The 21,356-nt window shown below is 35.4% G+C and overlaps 7 protein-coding genes and 1 long non-coding RNA gene across 17 annotated transcripts; 2 read left to right on the top strand and 6 right to left on the bottom strand.

Moving 5' to 3' along the window:
- Nucleotides 1–409: 409 nt before the first annotated feature.
- On the bottom strand, nucleotides 410–2,143 carry LOC108819341 (F-box/kelch-repeat protein SKIP6). The gene is made up of 2 exons (XM_018592354.2): nucleotides 769–2,143; nucleotides 410–653 (listed from the first exon to the last, which is right to left on the bottom strand). Exons 1-2 carry the CDS (start codon nucleotides 2,089–2,091, stop codon nucleotides 570–572), a joined length of 1,407 nt encoding a protein of 468 aa, XP_018447856.1. The 5' UTR covers nucleotides 2,092–2,143; the 3' UTR covers nucleotides 410–569.
- A 435-nt stretch (nucleotides 2,144–2,578) lies between these two features.
- Nucleotides 2,579–2,947, bottom strand: LOC108819711 (uncharacterized). The gene is made up of 2 exons (XM_018592761.2): nucleotides 2,652–2,947; nucleotides 2,579–2,600 (listed from the first exon to the last, which is right to left on the bottom strand). Exons 1-2 carry the CDS (start codon nucleotides 2,873–2,875, stop codon nucleotides 2,579–2,581), a joined length of 246 nt encoding a protein of 81 aa, XP_018448263.1. The 5' UTR covers nucleotides 2,876–2,947.
- A 1,924-nt stretch (nucleotides 2,948–4,871) lies between these two features.
- LOC108821023 (glutathione S-transferase DHAR1, mitochondrial) lies at nucleotides 4,872–5,854 on the bottom strand. Its single transcript, XM_018594070.2, has 3 exons — nucleotides 5,694–5,854; nucleotides 5,510–5,600; nucleotides 4,872–5,435 (listed from the first exon to the last, which is right to left on the bottom strand). Exons 1-3 carry the CDS (start codon nucleotides 5,749–5,751, stop codon nucleotides 4,952–4,954), a joined length of 633 nt encoding a protein of 210 aa, XP_018449572.1. The 5' UTR covers nucleotides 5,752–5,854; the 3' UTR covers nucleotides 4,872–4,951.
- Nucleotides 5,855–6,677: 823 nt separating this feature from the next.
- LOC108821863 (uncharacterized) lies at nucleotides 6,678–8,461 on the bottom strand. Of its 6 annotated transcripts, XR_008937349.1 has the most exons (3): nucleotides 8,029–8,448; nucleotides 7,397–7,937; nucleotides 6,678–7,205 (listed from the first exon to the last, which is right to left on the bottom strand). It is a non-coding gene; the product is annotated as an uncharacterized LOC108821863 (long non-coding RNA). The 6 variants fall into 6 exon arrangements; XR_001944657.2 differs by having other exon boundaries at nucleotides 7,417–8,461; XR_008937350.1 differs by having other exon boundaries at nucleotides 6,678–7,262; nucleotides 7,417–8,461.
- Nucleotides 8,462–9,130: 669 nt separating this feature from the next.
- LOC108819008 (gamma carbonic anhydrase 1, mitochondrial) lies at nucleotides 9,131–11,181 on the top strand. The gene is made up of 5 exons (XM_018591992.2): nucleotides 9,131–9,324; nucleotides 9,520–9,663; nucleotides 9,776–9,901; nucleotides 10,005–10,156; nucleotides 10,616–11,181. The coding sequence occupies exons 1-5, from the start codon at nucleotides 9,210–9,212 to the stop codon at nucleotides 10,895–10,897; spliced, it is 819 nt and encodes a 272-aa protein (XP_018447494.1). The 5' UTR covers nucleotides 9,131–9,209; the 3' UTR covers nucleotides 10,898–11,181.
- Nucleotides 11,182–11,524: 343 nt separating this feature from the next.
- Nucleotides 11,525–11,893, bottom strand: LOC108821581 (defensin-like protein 19). Its single transcript, XM_018594584.2, has 2 exons — nucleotides 11,785–11,893; nucleotides 11,525–11,712 (listed from the first exon to the last, which is right to left on the bottom strand). The coding sequence occupies exons 1-2, from the start codon at nucleotides 11,846–11,848 to the stop codon at nucleotides 11,540–11,542; spliced, it is 237 nt and encodes a 78-aa protein (XP_018450086.1). The 5' UTR covers nucleotides 11,849–11,893; the 3' UTR covers nucleotides 11,525–11,539.
- A 1,608-nt stretch (nucleotides 11,894–13,501) lies between these two features.
- LOC108819713 (uncharacterized) lies at nucleotides 13,502–14,627 on the top strand. The gene has a single exon (XM_018592762.2). The coding sequence runs from the start codon at nucleotides 13,693–13,695 to the stop codon at nucleotides 14,497–14,499; it is 807 nt and encodes a 268-aa protein (XP_018448264.1). The 5' UTR covers nucleotides 13,502–13,692; the 3' UTR covers nucleotides 14,500–14,627.
- Nucleotides 14,628–17,379: 2,752 nt separating this feature from the next.
- On the bottom strand, nucleotides 17,380–20,397 carry LOC108819193 (abscisic acid 8'-hydroxylase 1). 5 transcript variants are annotated; one of them, XM_056991682.1, is made up of 10 exons: nucleotides 19,991–20,396; nucleotides 19,556–19,877; nucleotides 19,120–19,269; nucleotides 18,808–19,015; nucleotides 18,632–18,693; nucleotides 18,329–18,415; nucleotides 18,173–18,251; nucleotides 17,950–18,056; nucleotides 17,725–17,843; nucleotides 17,380–17,631 (listed from the first exon to the last, which is right to left on the bottom strand). In XM_056991682.1, exons 1-10 carry the CDS (start codon nucleotides 20,212–20,214, stop codon nucleotides 17,535–17,537), a joined length of 1,455 nt encoding a protein of 484 aa, XP_056847662.1. In that variant the 5' UTR covers nucleotides 20,215–20,396; the 3' UTR covers nucleotides 17,380–17,534. The 5 variants fall into 5 exon arrangements, with proteins under 5 accessions (XP_056847662.1, XP_018447690.1, XP_018447689.1 ...); XM_018592188.2 differs by having other exon boundaries at nucleotides 17,957–18,056; nucleotides 18,614–18,693; XM_018592187.2 differs by having other exon boundaries at nucleotides 18,614–18,693; nucleotides 19,991–20,394.
- Between the last annotated feature and the right edge of the window lie 959 nt (nucleotides 20,398–21,356).

Consider the following 21,356-nt stretch of genomic DNA (forward strand, 5'->3'; position numbering starts at 1 on the left):
CAAAGGGATCATGAAGTACCTTAAGTGGCGTAACTGGTAATTAAGATTATCAATCTATATGTACTGATGTATATTTTCCAAAGGAAAAAAAACACGATGTTGAAATTATCCTATCGGATCCTAAATTCATAGACCCGAAAAACCTGGACCCGAAATGACCGATCCGAACCCGATGATTCGAATGTCCAGGTCTAAGTTACACAGCTCGCGAGAAGGAAATAAACAGGACCATGAATTTTATTGCCCCAATTTCCGAATAAACAAAAATGATTTAAAAATTCACACAAAGCAGGGACTGCTTACGTGGAGTCTATAAACCAAATAAAAAATTGTGGGATCCACACATTTGCTTACGTGGAGTCTGGAAACTCCATTACTATCCTCCATATCTATCTTCAGAAAGGAGAAATATCACTAAACCTCTCTATATAACACGATCAGTATACAATAGAGATTTAGATCCAATCTAACGAACCCTTGTCTTGTACAACTTTGTGTGATATAACATCAAACTCTGAACATTCATACAGTGATGCAGGTCTGTTTTACTGCCACTGCAGCAAAAATAATCACAAGTGATCGAAACCTAGAGGCATATCATCTCCCCCACGAGTTCCCTTTCTCAAGTTAGCAAATCTTGGGGAGATATAAAACTGTAGAATATACAAATGTGAAATAATTGAACTATTAGAACCGGAAAATCAATTCAAATTAACAGAAGATAAAAACAAGGTAAGTTCAGAGAGTGACAGAAACAGAATGCAAAACCTTGTAGTGGTTTGGCCAAGGTTCATAGGTCATGACAACACTAGACCACTCAGTTTTGCCCCAAATCTCATCGCCTCCTCCTCCTTCGCCTTGGCGTCTCTCCAAGGAAATCTCCGCACACCGAATCTCAAGACCATCCGTGCCATAGCGATCCCAGAAGAGCACCATGTTGCCATCGCCACCAGAGTTGATCAGTCTGGCACCTGGAATTAAAACTTCCAACTCTAGGATTGTAGCAAACTTGCTCTTCTTATTTGGCGGTGGATGTCCATTCTTGATTTTAGTTTGTTCCCACCGATGTAGTATCTGGTCACCAACGTGGACAAGACTTGAAAGAAAGAGACTCACTTTTAGAGAGGAGCCTAAACCCTTGACCTCCTTTGTATTTATCATGATCTCCTCCTTCTCACCACGCAAATCCAACTCATCTGGCTCACACCAATTTATACTCCCGTCGCTGTTAAGACAATAAATCAAGTTATCAATCATACACCAATCCCTTCGGCATCGTATCTGTTGATCACGGTTCCCAGTTCCCCATTTAACTTCCCTCGGCGAGTAGTAATAGGTTCTATCCATTCCATCCACTGCGTAAACCTTATGATCCCTCACAAAACTGTCGTGGATATTCAAATTATTGACAATCTTCCCTTTAGGCATTGGCGGCGGCAAAGTATCCCAAGTCTGAGTCTTCGGGTCAAACACTTGTCCCCAATTACCATCATCAACTACATCGTATCCTCCCAACACGTAAATCTTCCCGTCTACAACGCCAGCCGCCCCGTAAGCTCGACCCACTCCCATGGAAGGGACAGTTCGCCAAGTGTGAGTCCGACAATCCAACAGCCACACGTCGGAACTGCGGCGCTGCTCCTGCTCCTCTCCATTAATAATAAATCCACCGATTACGTAGATTCCGCAGTCCAGCACCACCACTGAGGATCCTTCCAGAGGCAGAGAGGGCGAAAGGATTGGAATCAGATCAGACGAGGTTTTGCCACGGCGGAGGATATACCAGCCTAGGGTTGGGTTGAGACGTGGAATGTACCAGGGAATGGCTGAATCGGGACCTGGGGTTCGTATGCATACGTAGACGTATGTTTCGGTGCGACCGATCAGGGATCGGATCTTGTAGAGATCGGGGGACGCTACTAGAGAGCGATAACTCTTGGAGGCCAGAGATAAGGCCGCGAGCTCTTGTCTCGAGAGTCTAGCCACGCAGTTCAGAAGCAAATCATCTGTCAAGCACGATTCAAGAGATCCCCCTTCTTCTTCTTCCTCCTTCCTCTTCTTCGCACGGGGTGGCTCTTCGGAATTCAACATCGGACCAGACCTTCCACGATTTTATGTTATGCAATTCTGTTTTTTTGTCAGCTCTTTTTGTTAATCTTTTTATATATATATATACCATCCGAAAATAGTAAGTTCAATGAACAAAGGAAAACTATTAAAATTGAAGTGATATTTCATAGTTAATTCAGATAGACATGTAATAATCATTGTCATGTCATACTTCCATCCGACATTGACGTGACAACATTTTGTATAAAGACATTGGGTTACATTTACATTTTCATGCATTGAAGAATGAAAATTAAATAGATAAAATCAATTACATATAGGTCAAGCTTTTTTTGTTTTCATTGATACCACATCCATATAAGTCGACATTTCCTTATTCATCCTTTTAGAAATGAATTCCCATTTCTCTAATAAAAAAAATAAAAAGGTTTATAATGAGTGATTATGGAAGTAATTAAAAAAAAGAAAAAAAAAGAACTAATAGCGTAAACATATTCACTAATATCACTTAACTTAAGTACCTAGCATACCTGATCATATACCAAACAGATTAAAAATATCATAAAGAATCATAGACATACTTGGCTTTATCACCAAACCATCCGTAAACGGACTTTGCGGTGGAAGATACGGTTTCGACGGCCTCGGGGCCACCGTGTTCATTGAATGCATTGGCTACGCCCGTCACGGCGGAGTCTATCCTCGTCCCAATCGTAGGCTGTTCCTCCTCAGCATAAATCGCCACCAAGTTTATGGAAACAAGTAGCATCACGGATAACACCACAGCTACCCATGTTTTCGCCATCCGTTCTTCTACAAATTTTTTTTTTCTTCCTTTCGATATTTAAAACAAAATAATGGTTTAGAAAAAGTAATAATCAGATTATTTAAGCTGTCTATGTAAAGTTACAACGGTTTTTAGTTGTACTACTTTTGTTGGGTCGTGCCCTAAATTTAAATGGTTTGCTTTTACTTAAAGGTGTAACGCTTACGTTAAGGTTACATCGAAAATAGCACGACCTGAGGTGGCTTTCGTTCCCAATTAAGCCAGATGTGTTAATCGTTATTCTGGTATTCGTTTTTATCTCGTAAAGTTAATATATCTTGTAGTGGTAGTTACACAGCTTTCCGGCTTATAAATGTATTTGTCTATGTAAGTTTTCGCATATTCAAGCTCCGGATGTTTTCAAAATACAGAACATGAGTAAGATCCATAATACTATTGAGAGGCTGGCCAATCAACGAATTATTATTTGATGAGAAAAGAAAAGGAAAATACGATTTGATGCACACATTTTGAAGATTGAGTTACAAATTTCAATATGTCAACTCAATGATCTCATGTACCGAACTTCATGGAGAGTTCTAATAACTTTTATACTTGTCATCGATTATATATAATTATACAAGAATAACTATTTGATATATGGAGATGGATCGATACTCTTGGGCACTTTGTAGCTATGTTAATGTAATAATCTTGTTCCTTTGGAATTTTGGAAATCTAATCCACCGCTGCATTTGATTGATCTAATAATACAAAAGCATATAATAGGTCCAAAAACATTCATTATTTGACGGGAAATCGGCAAAAAAACACTGAACATGACGAGAATGGCCAAAAAAAATATGGACTTGAGGCTGACCAAAAAAAGCCTCAACGTTAAATATGATCGTTAAGTAAAACGACGTCGTTTTGAGATGGAATGAAACGACGTATAAAAATATGTTATTTGCGTGGATCGAACCTGAGAACTCATGGCCAAATGACGAGGTTTCTTGCCACTAGTCACTTTTAAGAATATCCATAACATATTTTCTTTTATTGAGTATCAAACAAATCTCGAAAAAATCTAAATTATTTTTAAAAAAATTCCAAAAAATCTTAAAAATTCAAGAAAATTCTGAAAATTAAAATTAAAATTGAAATTATAAATATTTAAAAAAAAATCAAAACATTAATTTTTTTTTTATAAAAATTAATGTATCTAAGATCATTTGAGTTTTTTTTATCTTAAATACATTAATCATACTTTTTTTTATAAATTAATATATTTGAGATAAAATAGAAAAATGATATTTATCACACTACAAATGTTTTTCATTTAATTATTATCATATTTTAGAAAAACAATTTGTGATAATATCATTTGTTTATTGTGTCTTAATTATCATTTTTCTATTTTATCTTAAATACATTATTCATACTAAAATATATAGTGTGATAAATATCATTTTTATTTTATATTACATACGTTAATTTATTTAAAAATATGTTTCAAGTTTTTTAATCATTAAATTTAATTCGTTGCATTTTTTGAATTATTTTAGATTTTTTTTGAAATTTTTAATGTATTGATTTTTTTAAAAAAAAAACTTATTTGTAATTTCAATTTTAATTTTAATTTTCAGAATTTTCTTGAATTTTTAAGATTTTTTGGAATTTTTTAAAAAGAATTTAGATTTTTGAGATTTGTTTGATACTCAATAAAAGAAAACATGTTATAGATATTATTAAAAGTGACAGTAGTCTAGTGGTAAGAAACCTCGTAAAATGATGTCGTTTCATTCCATCTCAAAACGACGTCGTTTTACTTAACGATCTTTGCAAACGTCGTTTAATCATTCTGTAACGGTGTGTTTAATTTGGCGAGTCAACGATAACTTACTGATTAAAGTTTAAAGTCAAATATAGTTCGGTGTTTTTTTGGCCAGCCAATATGTTCGTATTTATTATGGCAATTCGTGCAAAGTTCATGATTTTTTTGGCCGAATTCTCATTATTTGACTGATAGAGAAGAGACCTTGAAACATAACAACATATATGATATATCACACCAGTTAAACTCATAGTGGTGCGGAACATATATAGCTAGTTGTTTTAGAAATGGACCTTGGGGGCCCATCCTGCGATCACATACTTCTCCTCAGCCTTTGTTTTCTCAAAGGAGTGGAGGGAGAACAAAGCATGCATGTAGTTATGAACATGGGTCAAGCTCCCAGGGACAGACCAGCTTTTGAAATGGCCTAGAGCGACCTGGAGATGGTATAGCTTTGGGGCTAAGCTAAGATCCACCGCGCTGACCCTTTCCCCGGCTATAAAAGGACCATCATGAGACTTGAGATGATTCTCCAAGGCATCTAGCTCATGAAGCAAAGGACCGTCACTGGCGTCTTTTGTCGTCAAGAAAGCCACGAAAGTACTCATGATCTTGGATCCAACAGAGGCAAACTTGGGAGGAGTCTTGAGAGATGGCTCAGGATACTTCTTCTCGAGAAGGCTGACGATGATGTCGGAATCAGGCACCCATTTGCCGTCGATCTTAAGTACTGGTACTTTCCCTCCAGGATTAATGTCTAAGAACCTGCATCATATGACCAAAGCCAATCCAATTTCCGGTTAGACAAAGCTCAACACATACGGGAACCAGTAACTTACCACTTAGGCTTGTCGGAGAGGTTGATCAGATGCATTTTGTAGGGCAGACTCTTCTCCTCGAGGGTGAGAAGAACCCTTTGGCTGAACGGGCCTGAAACGACATTCAAAGATCAAAAACTCAGAACTTGCAAAATCAGAGCTTAAACAGAGAGATAGAGAAGCAGCTGTAGAGAAAGGAAATTACAGTCGCCAAGAACATCAGGGGCACCAACGGCGGCTTTCACGCAGACTTCGAGAGCCATCTTTAGTTTTTTTTTTTTTTCGTTTGCAGCGATCGAAGAACTATTGAGTTAATCAGTGACTCAGTGGTTTTAATGAACAATAATTCTCACACTCTTCTCTTTGGTGCTTCCACCAAAACCAGTGGTCCATTATTGCCCAACGTTTGAGAAGGACAGGACATGTTATCTTTTCCACGTGCTGTGCATTGCGAGACACGATTTGGATTTTTGAACCGTGTTTGGTAAGGTTATCACGTTTTTAGCACAATGTTAACGTAACGACAACAGTATGCAAAATACAAACTACTACTAAATTTTAATGCATGTGTCGTGATTCAGGTTTTTAGTAACTGAGTAACCCATATAGGAATCATCGATCCAGAGATAATATTATAAAAGATGTTTAGTGTAACCGCTTAATTTTAACTTTAAAAATTAGTTCGACTCTAATTTATTATTTTACTACTTTATTAATTATAAGTTTATCTTAGTTAATATTTTGAGATTTATTATGAATATAACTTTTTTTATAAAATACTAGGATAAACCCGCCATACGGGCGGGCAAACAAATAAAAAACTAATATAAATATATTTAAAATGTTTAATTTATTTTTGACTAAAATTAAATTAGTTTCATGTTTTTATTAAAACAATTTATCAATCTATTTGACTATTTATTTTAAAAATCATAAACTTACTTATTTATTGAGAGTTCTATAGAAGATTACTATTTTGTTTTCTTTTAACTATAGTATTATAACAAACTGTTGTTCAAGTTAACTCTTGTTTACTAAAATGTAGAACTTGCTTCCCACAACCAAATAACAGCAGTTCGATTTTCTTATGTTTTATGTGCATCCTAGTTTTTCCGAGTATGTTTCTCTACTCAAACTCTCCCAAGTGATCAATAGAAAGTTATCTTTATATTGACTGAAAATTTTAAAATATTTAGTTTTACTCTATATTGAAAATAACATTCACTTCACTGCTAATGTTTGTTATTCTTATTACAGGGCATATGTTTAGCTTAATATTAAAAATACTTTCATTTATATGTAGTTTTTTTAAATATGATCTAAGCATACATAATATTTTCCAAATAGTATATTTCTTGTCTCCATGAGCTCAGCTCGTATTGCTTTCTCTCTAGCTCATGAGGACACATTCCTTGTTGTTCCTCCAATGGCCCTGAATACACATGTCTGAACCTAGTTTCTTCTAAATCATCTCTGAAACCTTCTGTAAACTGTTTAACAATAACAATTCCACTATAGAAGACGATATGTTCAGAAACTATATATGCGGTGACTTTCCACCAAGAAGCTTCAGCCTCTGTTCACATGAAGCCTTGTCTTAGCCTCTTCCAATGCAATCTGCAGCTTTTTATCTCATACTTTTGTCTTGTCTCCATGAGCTTGTGTAGCCTTCTCTCCAGCTCATAAGGTCATACTCCTTGTTGTTTCTCCAATGATCCTGAACACATGTGCTAGACATAGTTTATTCTAAATCTTTACTCTCCTCTGAAACTTTCTGCAAACAATTTCACAATAACAATTCTATTTGAAAAGACAATCTAATAGATTTTATGTGGGGGCCAATGTGTGACAAAGAATCAAAATCAACAATCGCTTGAATCTCAAGGACTTTAATTTCTAGTACTTTACCATAAGCTTGGAATAGTTACCCTCTTGTTCTAGGCTAATCTGAAAAAGCTCAAACTCAGGTTGACGTTATGCTTCAAACTGATCCCTTTCTCCTCCAGAATTTTCTTCCCTTTCCTTAAACATGTAATGTATATAAAAGATCCTTCATATCTAGCGATGAACAAAATCTCCGCCTTTTGCAGTTATAAACACAAAAGTGAGAGACAAATAAATATATGGAATTTTTATACAATGATCGATCCTGCAATGAGACTAAATTCAACTCACAATTAGCATTCTGATTCATCAATCAACATTCACGTCAAACTCAATAAGCTATACTCAAATGGTAACGAAGTTACCGGAATTGATGGTCTTTTACGATATCTCTGTAGATTGGCCGACTCCATGCCGATCATCCTCCAAGAATTTTATGACCCTCACCGAATCAGTCTCTCACATGGCTTTCGCCATAGCTTTCTTCTTCACTATGAGGTAAACAACCAAGACATGGCTCTCCATTGAGACAAACACCTGATCCGCATGCAACCAGCTCTCACTCCTACACCGCCATCCACCGGAGAATTCAAAAGGCTCTGGGGATTCAAAATCTAAAGGGAAGAGAATGATGAATTTAATGGATACAAACTCACCTATAAATAGTTACAGAGTGGAGTTAATTGGCAAGTTAATTAGAATGATCGAAACAACCAAGTTCCGTAACCGTTCCGGTTTCCATAGAAGCTGAGACGATCAAAGCTTGACACAGGGATTCACGACGTTTTGTCTCTCCTGAAACCCCATTGTTACTTTATATGGCCAGAGATCGAGGAAGACAATTAACCCTAAATTTCGATATGGCCTTCGGCGAAGATAATCGTCTCTCTCTCATAAAGAACCAAGACCAAAAAATGGACAGATGTCAAGCGCATATTACCTATTTATACACGGATTAGCCGACTGAAAACAAAATTAATGACAATAATGAAATGGAACGATTCTCAGATCCGATTTCAGTTAAAGAGACAAAAAGAATCTCGATCGCCATCGCACACGAAGAAGCATCGCGAAGAAAAAAAGAAAACATGTTTTGTGCAGAATCACACATAAAAACTCAAGACGCCGCGTTTCATTAATGGGGCCACGTGTCGCCTTATCAAGCCTCGAATTTCTGAGATGTCATCCCATGTGGACACCGCAGAAGGGATTAAAACAGTTCTTTATATATAAAGATATATATTACAAAAAATTATTACTATATTTTTCATTTTAGTATAAAAATAAAAATTATGATTTTGTTTTGTGGAGCAATATACTTATTATCTACAAATCTATTTTATTATATTTTAGTAAAATTTTACATTGATTAGATTCAAAAATATTTATTTCATTAACTTATTTTTTGTGGCAACGTATTTTTTTCGCAGATTTAACAATAATTCGATAGATTTATTTATTTTAATTTATATATTTACTTAATTTTCATGAACTTATTGTTTTCACATAATTGTTTGCATTTAGCCACAATTTTTAAAATTACGTATTTATATTTTTTTCTTTTCGTAGATTTACTTAACCAATTTCAACTGATTTGTTTCTTTTGACCTTTTTTTTTCTTTTTCAAGAGAGGCAATTATCATCCATGGTTCAGTTATTCATTTTATTTCATTGGTTCAATTAAGATACAGCGGTTTGATTAAACCAAGAATAAACCAACGTAATTGTCATGGACTATACTACTTTCACTCATTTTGTCCCCTTCACTTCCACCATCTTCCGCCTTCGTCACAGCAGATTCCCTCGCCTGTGGACTCTAGGAAGGCGACGAAGACCAATGGGAACCCTAGGCAGAGCATTCTACTCCGTCGGATTTTGGATCCGTGAGACCGGCCAGGCTCTCGATCGCCTCGGATGTCGCCTTCAAGGCAAAAACTGCTTCCGAGAACAACGTAAGCGCTCGATTTTATCACTCCGTTTTTCGAGTTAGCTTCGATTAGGTTTACTCAGCTCTTCGAAATTAGGTTACAGATCTGGTATTTGATTAGCACAAGGGGCTCATTGATCAATTCTTTGATAGGATAGTGCTCTGCTGCTTAGGTTTTGGTTTTCACGTGTGTGTGTGTAATCGTGGCTTTCTAATGTAGTATCAAGGCATCGGACGCTGATGAACGTGTTCGATAAGGCTCCGGTTGTGGATAAGGAAGCCTTTGTAGCACCAAGCGCCTCAGTCATTGGGAACGTCCAGATCGGAAGAGGATCGTCTATTTGGTATGGATGCGTACTACGAGGTGAGCAAGCTTCAGTGTTTTTGTGTTTGACTGATTTGATTCCTCCAATAGTGAGCCAAGCTTTGTTTGAGTTCCTCATACAGTCTATGGCTTGCTTTGATTTTCTGTGCAGGAGATGTGAACACCATTAGTGTTGGATCAGGGACGAATATTCAGGACAACTCCCTTGTGCACGTGGCGAAATCTAACTTGAGCGGGAAGGTCCCTGCAACCATCATCGGAGACAATGTAACCATTGGTTAGTGGGAATATCTTCTTGCTGTTTGTTGTGCAATTTTATGATATTTATGCATGTCCGCAAAGCATTTGGGATATATATAGTTTTGAACCTGTTGTAACAGGTCATAGTGCTGTTTTACATGGATGTACTGTTGAGGATGAGGCTTTTATCGGGATGGGAGCGACGGTTCTGGACGGTGTCGTGGTTGAGAAGCATGCCCTGGTTGCTGCTGGTGCGCTTGTGCGACAAAACACTAGAATTCCTTCCGGAGAGGTAATACTTTTGCGTCAAACATTTGCATTATCTGAAGACCCATAACCTTATTATATATTTTATGCTGACATACTTCTATTGCTACTTAGGCAGTTTCATTAATGATGCCTTTTCTAATTCTGAGATCAGTAAAGATTAGATGTGAAGTTGAAATACAGGTCTAGTCTATGAATTGTTCTCCTCTGTCTGGATTAAACAGAATCTATCATCCTTTTAGGCGAAGTGTTCTAAAAGCTTAACTTTAATTTAAAGGCTAATGAGTGTGGTCAATTAGGTGAGTGTGAATTTTAAACAATCAGGAAGTCTCGTCTGTTTACGGTTTAGAGCATGTGAATGCAAAAGTGTGTTTATGTGACCGATTCAACTCCTTCTACAGCTATATTTACTAACAGATTTAACTTTCTTTTAAAACATATTGGTCTATAACTTTTAAAACATATTGGTCTATAAATGTCTCAGATATGGGGAGGCAACCCAGCGAAGTTCCTCAGGAAGCTCAAGAGTAAGGAAATTGATTTTATCCCAAAGTCAGCTGAAAACTACTCAAACCTCGCGAAGGTTCACGCTGCAGAGAATGCAAAGCCACTAAATGCGATCGAGTTTGAGAAGGTTCTACGCAAGAGGCATGCTGGAAAAGACGAGGAGTATGACTCAATGCTTGGTATTGTGAGAGAAACTCCACCAGAGCTTAAACTCCCTAACAACATAGGGCCCGAGAAGCCAAGCGTCCTTAAAACCTGAACTGATTTTTTCTGGGGTATGTTTTCTGATCGAAACCTTGATAGTATGTATGAGATGTCTCAAGAAGGTTATGTTCTGGTCTCTGGTTTGAATAATGGCGGGTAGAGTACAATAAAGTAGAGTGAATTTACAGCTTTGGAGAAACTTTTGCTCGACTTTTCTTCATGGTTTCTTAGGAATGAGTGGTATTGTCAGAACAAACTATGAATGCTACTACTTTGTTGTTTGAAATTCTGAAACAAACATGAAGATTGGATAATAATAATAATATTACATTGAAAACATGGCAACATAACCCTTAGCTTAATCGTTACTGGATAGTCATTTGGTTCAAGAATAAACCTTGTGCTCATGATGATTGCATTTCTGAAGCTGTAGCAATCACTAGTGCAAGTTACTTATTGTAGCGCTAACAAACAAGTTGTTAGCCTGCTGAAGTAGATAAAGGAAACTGCGAGACAGTCTCTTATTATAGTTCTAGTCACTAGACATGTATAGTTGTAACTCCCAAGCACAAACGGTACTTTATTTGAACCCAGCTTAAAGGTTATGGTTTGTCATAGGGACTATGATTTTTGCAACAGAACAAAGTAAGACAACATCCTGACACCTGACGAAGATTCAGAGAACTCTTTGCTTGCTTCAGCAATTGAAGTAGCAAAAACATGCGAACCCAGGGAACTGAGCGTGACAGGCACCGTGTGAAGCATGTTCCCATCTCTTACACTGACTGTCACAGCCGCGAGTGTTGCCGCAAAACCCTGTCCATGTCTTACTTCGCCTCTGGCAAACTCTTCCTTCCACCATCATCACCTCTGAAAAATTCTCAAAACATCAAAAAGGTGAAATGGTGAGCTTAAGATACATTATGAGTGGAGTGATCTTACCAGTGGAAGCGATGAGGAAGATGGATAGGCAAAGCAAGAGAAAAACTGTGTAAGAAGAAGCCATGGGATTTTGTTATGAGATAATACTCGCTAGCTGAAAGGCTCTTTATATATGGAAACGCAATCTCTAGAACTGTCTTTTGTGTGAGAGTATAGTATGAACGGGATGAAAGTCCACCCAGCCTACTACTTATCCAAACTCTATCCGAAAATCAGTAAAAGTTTTGACTATAGACTTTGTTATCAAAGAGTTCTGACGTCTAATTTGTTCGGACATGTTACACCAGATACAAACATTTGAATTTTGTGTGTATATATATCAAAGTCAAAACAGTATTACATTGAAAACATGGATGCAAACACAGAAATTGTGGAAGTTTTTTCTTTTTGTGCAAAAATGAAATTATATATTTAAGTCAGAGTTGTTTGAACGAAATTGTACGGTGGTCAAACCAGAACTGGAACCTGGCTAGGCTTTACAATTTGTATCGAATATGCATGCAACCGTACAAATATTATTACTTTGATTTTCTTTTGTCAACATCTAATTATTTCCCTGATATTGTGGGGCGTTTTTATATAAAAAAATGTTGTGATATGACAAAGATTGTTTGATGGCGACCACAGAATCGGACAGTGTTTGGATCTGCTGCACCATAAATAAACCAGTCTCAGTCTTTGTCTGTAATTTCTTTTGAGCACCTCTTTATAAAATGTTTTTTTTCTTCTGAAAGAGCCTCTTTATAAAATGTTACATGCATCTCCATCTTTGTTGATGTGTGTTATAAATTGTAAATTGCTTTTGAGCACGTGACTCATCCCATCCCACATGATTCTCGGATCTCGACCACTTTCAATTTCCATGACCCTCGTGAGTGTTGATACTATCATCTTGTGTGGATAAGTTCGTTCTCAGTTTCCTCCCCTTGACGGCGCGTGATTTCACGTGTCTCATTTGAAGACCTTCCAATTGTATGCATATGCTTTATAATTTATACACTTTATACCTGCAAACCAACGTCCTCTCCATCTAGATTATTGATGTTCTTCAACTGTACGTATAATACCCTTGTAAATATTTTGTTAGACATAATATAAACTCAAAACTGTATGATGTTCACTACTTGATGCAAAATATCTACACCCGAATCTAAAATGTACTTACCGCAATGTTCATTAAATTTTGGGTGTCATTTCATATCGGAAAACTTGCTATATAAATAAGATATGCCATTTTTATAAAATTAACTTGATGGCTACGAATCATATATGCGTATGCATATATAATTGGAAAATTTTATATATTTTTTTAATATCCTGCAATCTAAAATATATAATTTTTTTTACTGAATTGTAAATAGTTCTTAAGACAATGATGTGCTGTATTGGAACCATAATACAATATCTAATATTTAATTGTAAGTAGCAACTGAGAGTTTTCAATCCAATTTAATTGCCTAAAAGCATAATAAACCTTAATTGGAATAGACAGCAAACTTTATGTGCTAAAATAATTCCACAGACTATATTTTTATAATTCATATCATTTAAGAAAAACAAAAGAAACAAGCAAACTGAGACATAATTGGTGGAGTGTCAACAATATTATTATAAAAGTTAAAAGCCCAAGCAAATATTTAATTAAATTAATCGTATTATTTTTTATTTTAAGGCTCTCTATAAAAGGACCACTCTATTCGCCAGTGATCGTATCTGTCCCAGTATCAGTGGCATCTCTTTTCTCCAACATAACATTTTCTTCTCCCATATAGAAAATCGTAACATTTCCTTCAATAATTCTTCCATATATACTCACTTTCCCGTTTCGTTTTCCCGGAAAATCTTCCCTAGATTTCTTTCACCCCCACACACACATATACAGCTCAAGATTCCTATAGACTAACAATAATGGAGCCGAATAAGAGACACGACAATATGTTTAGCTTACAGAATGTTCTATTCATTGTCAAAGTCTCAGCTGTCCTAGCCTTCTTCGGTTACTGGGGTTACCCGACGATTATAAATGTACTTGAAGGCGTTGAAATTTGGTTCAGTTTCTTTATAAGAAACGTTTTCTTCATCTTCATCATCGTAAACGCTCTCATCGGCTCGATATACTTTAGCTTTCTCCAAACCACCGGAAAAAAGAAACCCGATCTCTATGATGAATATATCGCCGCCGTACCCTCCGTCGTCCGTCCTTCCCCGGAGCCGTCTTCTGCCCTGATGGAGGTTGGAGACTACGGTGGTGGGTATTACAGTAACTCGAGTTACCAGGAGATCACTGTGCCGCAGTTTCAAGCGGTTGGTACGGTTGTGGAGAGTGAATGTTATGAACGAGTTATGATGGAGACGAGCTCTAAGAGTTATAGGAAGACGACTAGTTTTGAGAAGGAGAAGAAGAAGAAGAGGTCGACGGTGGAGTATCGGAGGACGGAGTCGGAGAGAGTGATGAAAACGGCGTCGTGGAGGTCGCATGCGATGGATGAGCTGAGCAGCGAGGAGTTTCGTATGAAGGTGGAGACATTTATCACGGGGTATAAGAAGAAAATGATAAACGGCAGCGTTGACCAGTGGCAGAACTGTGTCCCCCAGTTGCAAGATCAGCCTGATCACAATGGAACTGGTCGTCATCGTCATGCTAGTAGTCGTAGGCTCGTGGGTGGTTCTGGCTCTACTGGTAGTGGTGGTCCGTACTTAGCCATTTCGAATTAGAGCTTGGCGTGGGGACTATGTAAAAGTACAAATGTTAACCTTAGGTTATTTTTTACAGCTAATAATGTTGTATTCTAAATTTCTAATATAGATGAGGCTATTAATCTGTGTCACATGGAAGGATGCCACTTTATTGACTAGTTACGTTTAATCAGCACTTCGGCTGAAATATCGACCGAAAACACCGAATTGTAGATTGACAAATTCATTTAAGTTAATTGAACAACTGGTTTTTTTTTTTTTGAGAAATAATTGAACAACTAGTTTTGGGGTTGATCTTAGGTTTGAGTGAAGTTTTAAGCTTTTGTAGTTAATTATATGTTGAAGGCAATGGAACCAACTGTCACAAAATTTGATTGAAAAAGAAACCATGACCATTATGTCAAATTCAATTCGTTATTAAAGCAAGACAACGTATAGGAAAAGGAGAACTGTTACAAGTTCACGCCAATTAGTTTTTGAAACATTATTCTCTTCTAGTTCAGCTTGTATATATTATGAGACGTGCTAATGACTAATGAGTTTACAACTCTATAACTCTATACATGCTGTTTTATTAAACCACGAGGTCCTAGTATAGTAGTAGGCGAGCTTTGAGATTGCTAAACAAACCGGGTTCGAAAGCATTCTACTACATTTCATTTTATGACCACGCATATATGAATCTATTTTACGGCCTATTTGAATATCTGGAGCAAGATTCATCCGTGGATATCCCAAAATTAAATAAAAAACATGATGTTTTGTTTTTTCCTGGTTATAGACTCATATAAGAAGAGTTCGAAAAATGGTGAAAACTCTTAAAATATATGGAAATTTCTATGTAATATACAAGAAACATTTTATATTAAATCCCATAATACGTAGAATTAAATTTTTTAGTATCCTATATTTGATCTGGATTGTAGTATATCATTTGAATGCTTACAAGAAGTAAGAGAAGGACATCTACTTAACTATAAAGTATATTAAACTTGTGACATTGTTATAAATAAACCACATATATATTAAGGAATGTTATCCGAAGAGAAACGGTTTTTCATTCAAAGATGGAAACACTAAGATGGACGATCGCAAATATGCTTCAAGCATTTGATTTGCCAAAACTTTGAAACATACTATAAATATTTGATTACAATGATCAGGAAACCACATGCTTGGCCAAGTTTTACAATAGAATTAGAGAGGATAAAGACTATGAAAATATGTTTTCCGGAGTTTAAAATTACTCATATCTTAAAAGTTCAAAACCAGATTTCAGACTTCCTAGATAGGACTACTAGATCTTTTCATAAGATTTTTTATTTTATTGGTTGTTCTATTCTAGTCTGATTAACCACACTATCTCAGGCCTGATTCATAGAATAGTTTTTGATGTAAAAGAAAACCATATATATATATGAAATAAATACCAGTTGGTAATCAAATTAATAATATTTTCCCGGAATGTTTGTCCAAAATATGAAGTTTTAGGATATGTTCTTAAGTGTTCAAAAAAAAAAGGATATGTTCTTATCCACAACTTCGTTTGCTCTATAAATAATTGCCACCAGGTCACCAACATTTTTACTTTTGCTGTTTCTTCCAGACGCATATATGAGTCCACGTCCTCTCACGGAGATGAGTAATATAATATTATTGATCCCGACACATTTGTCACTGACAACCAAAAAACATACATAAGGTAAGGTATATACAGTATTTTCTATTAATTTATGTAGGTCTATAAAAGTGTAATAGATAATAATAATAACAATAATAATAATAATAAGAATAATAATAATAATAGCACACCAGAAATAAAACTTCAATTGTTTTGGAAGTTCAAACAAATTATAGTATTTTTTGCAATAATAATTTCCTATTGTATTTAAGTTGTGCGTTAAAAAAATCTAGCCATTGCTATGAATAGTTACAGCATGGTCTAATACATTTAAGAAACTAATATTTTATATGTATAAGATATTTTAATATATAAGTCTGGATCATAAAATTACAGATCCATCAAAACTGTAGTCAGACTACTTGATATCTACTTGAAAATACAGATCTATACATTATTGTTACAATATACTGAAAATAGTAATGGTACAAAGAACATATATCCATATGCCTGTACTTTGATTTTCTTTAATGAAGCTTTTGTTCTGTCCATGACACATAGTCGGACGTTTTAGGAATTTAATTATTAAAAATGTGACAAAAAGTAATTTAATTATTAATTAACCATATTTTTTGCGAACAATTATCCACTTGCACAACCATTTTTAAAACCAAATATAATACTACTATTATTGTACCTTAAATACCAAACCATTATTCAAATCAATCCCCATAAAAAGCAGACTAAATCTTCTCTTTGGAGCCATTCCTTAGCATCAAAGGAATTAAGAATAAACCGAAACTTGGTTTTGTATTGAACTGAAAGTGGGAGTGTATCAATTAAGTAGCCGCATTACTGCAGTGATCATCGTTTAACTGAGTCTTATAATCTAACCGACTTTCACTAAATGTAATATCAACTACCCTAAATATTATATAGTCTTAGCAAAAAAAATTTCTCTTAGCAAAAAAAAAAATTATATAGTTATTAATTTTTTTATAGATTCTGAGATTAATCTGAGTTTTCATATATATGAATTAGAAGAAAAAAGTTACCTGCCAAATAAGCCAAGGCGTCTGGTTCAAAAAAATTTGAATGTAATATGAAAAATCCTTGATGGAAACAAAATCAACCAACTCAAACTTAAGACGAGCAATGAACAACCATGTCATCGCTTTATTCTTTCTTAGCTGATAGTTTATGGATTTAGCTTAGAATGATTTTGGTGTTCGAATACTCTTTATTATTATAATAACGTGTTCACAAAACGCAAGACAAAGTGGAAACATCGTCTGTCCTTCTCTACTGTATAATGACAATATGACATTAATGCAAAGTTGTAACTATTACATTTGGATATGAAACATAGTCTTTAGGAACACTCGTTGAGTCTGTTTATACACATATAAGATCTAATTTGAAACTTATATATTTACAATCTACGTGACACACGAATCGGATATCCACTCTTCAATCTTGCAAATAATGTCCACTTCTCGATGCTTGGATCTCCATCTACCACCTCCCATCTTAATCGTTATTATTTTTGGGTCACAAGCATTATTTTTATTATAACCGAAAAAATTACAATTTATGCATTAATATAAGATAATTGTACGAACCTGTAAGTGGTTATAAAACGGTGGAGAAAAACTACCATCATGGCTTTGGCCATATTAAGTCCAAGACATGTTCTTCCTCCCATACCAAATGGTAAGAAACTATTTGCTTTTGCTTCCTCCTTCAATTTAAGATTAAGTTATAATAAGTACAAACAAAATAATGTTACTATGCAAACAAGAATAGTGAAAGGAAATATGGGGGTTTTAAGAGTATCATGTACGTACGTCAAACCTTGAAGGGTTGAACTTGTGAGGTTCACTATATACGTTAGGATCAAGATGAATGGATCTAGCGTCAATATTTATATTACATCCTTTATTAATCTTGTATCCTTTCAAATCAGAAAATAATGTATTAAATAAAGCCAGAGATAATCCGTTCTTTTTTCATAATCTGAGATAATTTATATAAACAAATAGACTGAAGGTGATAATAGTGAAAGCAAACCTTCCATTTCACAGTCTTGAAGTACTACTCTTGGGAACCAAGGCACAACAGACGCCATTCTTAGAGATTCTTTCACCATCTATGTACAAAAATTATATATGCACATAAATTAAACAATATATATTGAAACAGGTTTGAACGTTGTTATGTATTTACCTTTGAGGCATATGTCATTTCAGTGAGATCATCTAGTTCGAGAAATGGTTTATCTGATGCCTGCTTAGCAATCCGAGTTTGTTCTTCCTGTTGACCGGTATAGTATCATGATAAATTTAGAAACAAAACTCTTTGAAAATTGTCTTTATGTAAACTAAATTGAAAAAGCAGAAATTAAAAGTGAAATGATTGATAATGTGTACATAATTAATCTATAGTACTAATATAAATGAGAAACTATTTAATCATAATTTCCTTTTTAACTGTATTAATTGCAGAACTTACAATCAGAAAATTCAAAACCTTCTGATTTTCACCGAGGTACTTAACCATCCACGTTAAAGCACTAGCCGTCGTGTCCTGCCCTGCATTTTTTATGGTAATTCTTTAAAAAAATGAAATCTGATGTAATGATTTTACTTTTCATCTCTAAAAGCTGGTCCAAACATGATGAATATTAAAATAAAACAAAATGGGACCTGCAATGATCATGGTCAAAATATTGTCCTTAATCTCAGCATCAGTCAACTTAGTAGAATGATCAGAAGACGAAGCAGAGCCGTCGCTATCTACTGCAAGAAGCTGCTGCAGAAAATCTTCATGATGATTATTATTGTTATGACTACTTGTTTCATTTCTCCTTTCTCTAATTGTCTTCTCTAACACCTCCATAACTCTTCCTCTTGCCTGCATCATTTATATAAACATCTCTTCTTACGAATCAACCCAATCCAAGTGCGATAATCTCCATTACTTTGATGTTAAAACTCCATAGAAATTACCGAAATTACCATGATGCCCTTGTGAAATCTAGTCCAAGGTAAATTGAGAGGAAAAGCAAGCATGGCTTCACAAACAAAGCCCACATCTCTTTGCAGTGAATCCAATTCTTCTTCGTTTTCTAGACTTATTAACATCTTACACATTGCTTTGAATGTTATCTGCACCGTTAGTTACCATATTACTAACATACTTGAAATTTTAAATATTAAGATTGACCTTTATAAACAAAATTGATTCAGTTTTTGATTTGACCAAAGTAAGATAGTCCTTTTCCAAACTTCCATTTTAGCACATAGGAGACATAAGAAATGGGCCAAATTGGGCCGAATTTTTCTCATTAAGGAATACGGTTTTCTAAATAAGCCTTTTTCTATTAAAAAACGTTCGTATTCTCCTATTCAAACCATCAATGATGGTCCATCATGCAACGTGTGTAAAACAAACCTGGAGCAAATCTGTGAGCAAGACCACTGTACCACGGTGCTCCCATCCACTAAGCGCGTCAACGACGAGTTCATCAAAGTTTCTAACCATCAGAGCCGTCGATTTTTTGGAGAACAAGTTGATAAAATGGCTACGAAGAATCTTGTGATGATGTTGAGAAGCACAAAGAAGGCTCCGGTCACCCACAAGCGCAGCTATGGACTTTATGTACCGTTTCGTAAACATCCCTGACTCGTTATTTAAAACAGCCCGAGCTGACTCAGTCGTCGACAGGAACACGTGGGCCTCTCCGAACAAACTTGTCCTAAAGCAACTTCCGTACCTGTAATAAACTAATAATAGTATTACTGTCCGTGTTACAAAAAAAAAGTATTAATGTCCTAAAGTACTACAGCTAGAAACCTTCTAAATAGTCCAGAGGCTTATTGTGTTTACCTGATACGGCGACTACGAACGAACTCATAGAAGCCTTTGCCGCTGTTTACGGAAAGCATGAACTGAAGTGTTTCTCCAATCACCGGAAAACCATGGCTTCCCGGAGGAATATCAGCCGCTGATTTCTCGTGATCTTGGATCACTGTTTTGAATATTTTTCTGAGTGCTAATATCACCGCACAAAGCAGCAGAACTATGAGGGGGCAGAGGGAAATATGGTCCATCTAGTTTTGTTTTCAAAGTTCCTTTTTCAGTCTGAAAGAAAAAGAAAATTTCCAAAATAAAAGAAAGAAAGAAGATTAATTAATTATGATTCTTGAAGTGTAGAATCTTTGATCGAGCTTATTAATTAGTCTATAAATATAGGAAGATATTTTTGTAACTAGTGAGTGGTGTTGCTCTTTTTTTCCTCCTCATGATGTTTCTTTAGACTATAATTCTAATGAGTTGAGCATATATGTATGCTCGCACAAGTGTATGTGTGTGTGCATGCATATATACTGTTATACAGAAAATAAAATCAATTGATGAGAGGCTATACACAACAAGACAATAATTCTACATATAATCTCGTGTAGTTTTCTTCGGCTCTTCGCTGAGAACCAGTAAAAACTAGAAAACCAGTTGCTAACTTGCTATATACTCCCTCCGTTTCAAATTATATGTCGTTCTAGAGCAAAATTTTTGTTTCAAAATAAATGTCGTTTTCGGTTTTCAATGCAAAATTTATTGAAAATATTCTCTATTCTATTTTTATATTGGTTGATGTGTATTGGTAATAGTATTTTTATTTTGGAAATATGTAAAATTAAATATTTTCTTAATCTGTGTGCAAAGACTTAGAACGACATATAATATGAAACGGAGGGAGTATATTTCAGTTTCAAAAAAAACTTGCTATATATTTTGTTAATGGACATTATTACTAGTTACTACCGGTTGAGAGTATAAATCAACGGTTTTGGTGCAAATTATGAAAGTAATCACGATCGTTACGAAAACTAAGAATAAATGATGAGCATGCGGAAAACGTTTCAATGGCCATGGAACTTTGTCGCTCTTGTTATAAAATTTGTCTTGGTAATCGAATGTGACGTGAGGCGCTGAAAGTTAAACAAAAAGAACAAAAAAAAATAGAATAAAAGCATAAAGTGGTAGACACGTGGACGGTGGAGAGAGGCTGTTGGGCCTATTGCATTACATTTTCACGAGTGGGCATGATTAACTTGTTTTCCACTTGTTAAAGTGATTATCACTTTTTTTCTGTCAGCAAGTGATTATCAATTTTAACATTCTCTAACGTCACATTCCGCTTTAATCTCCATATTTCTAATATCATTAAGAGAGAAAATCCAATAAACGTGTG

Source organism: Raphanus sativus, chromosome 8, assembly GCF_000801105.2.
Source record: "Raphanus sativus cultivar WK10039 chromosome 8, ASM80110v3, whole genome shotgun sequence".
Taxonomy (NCBI): domain Eukaryota; kingdom Viridiplantae; phylum Streptophyta; class Magnoliopsida; order Brassicales; family Brassicaceae; genus Raphanus; species Raphanus sativus.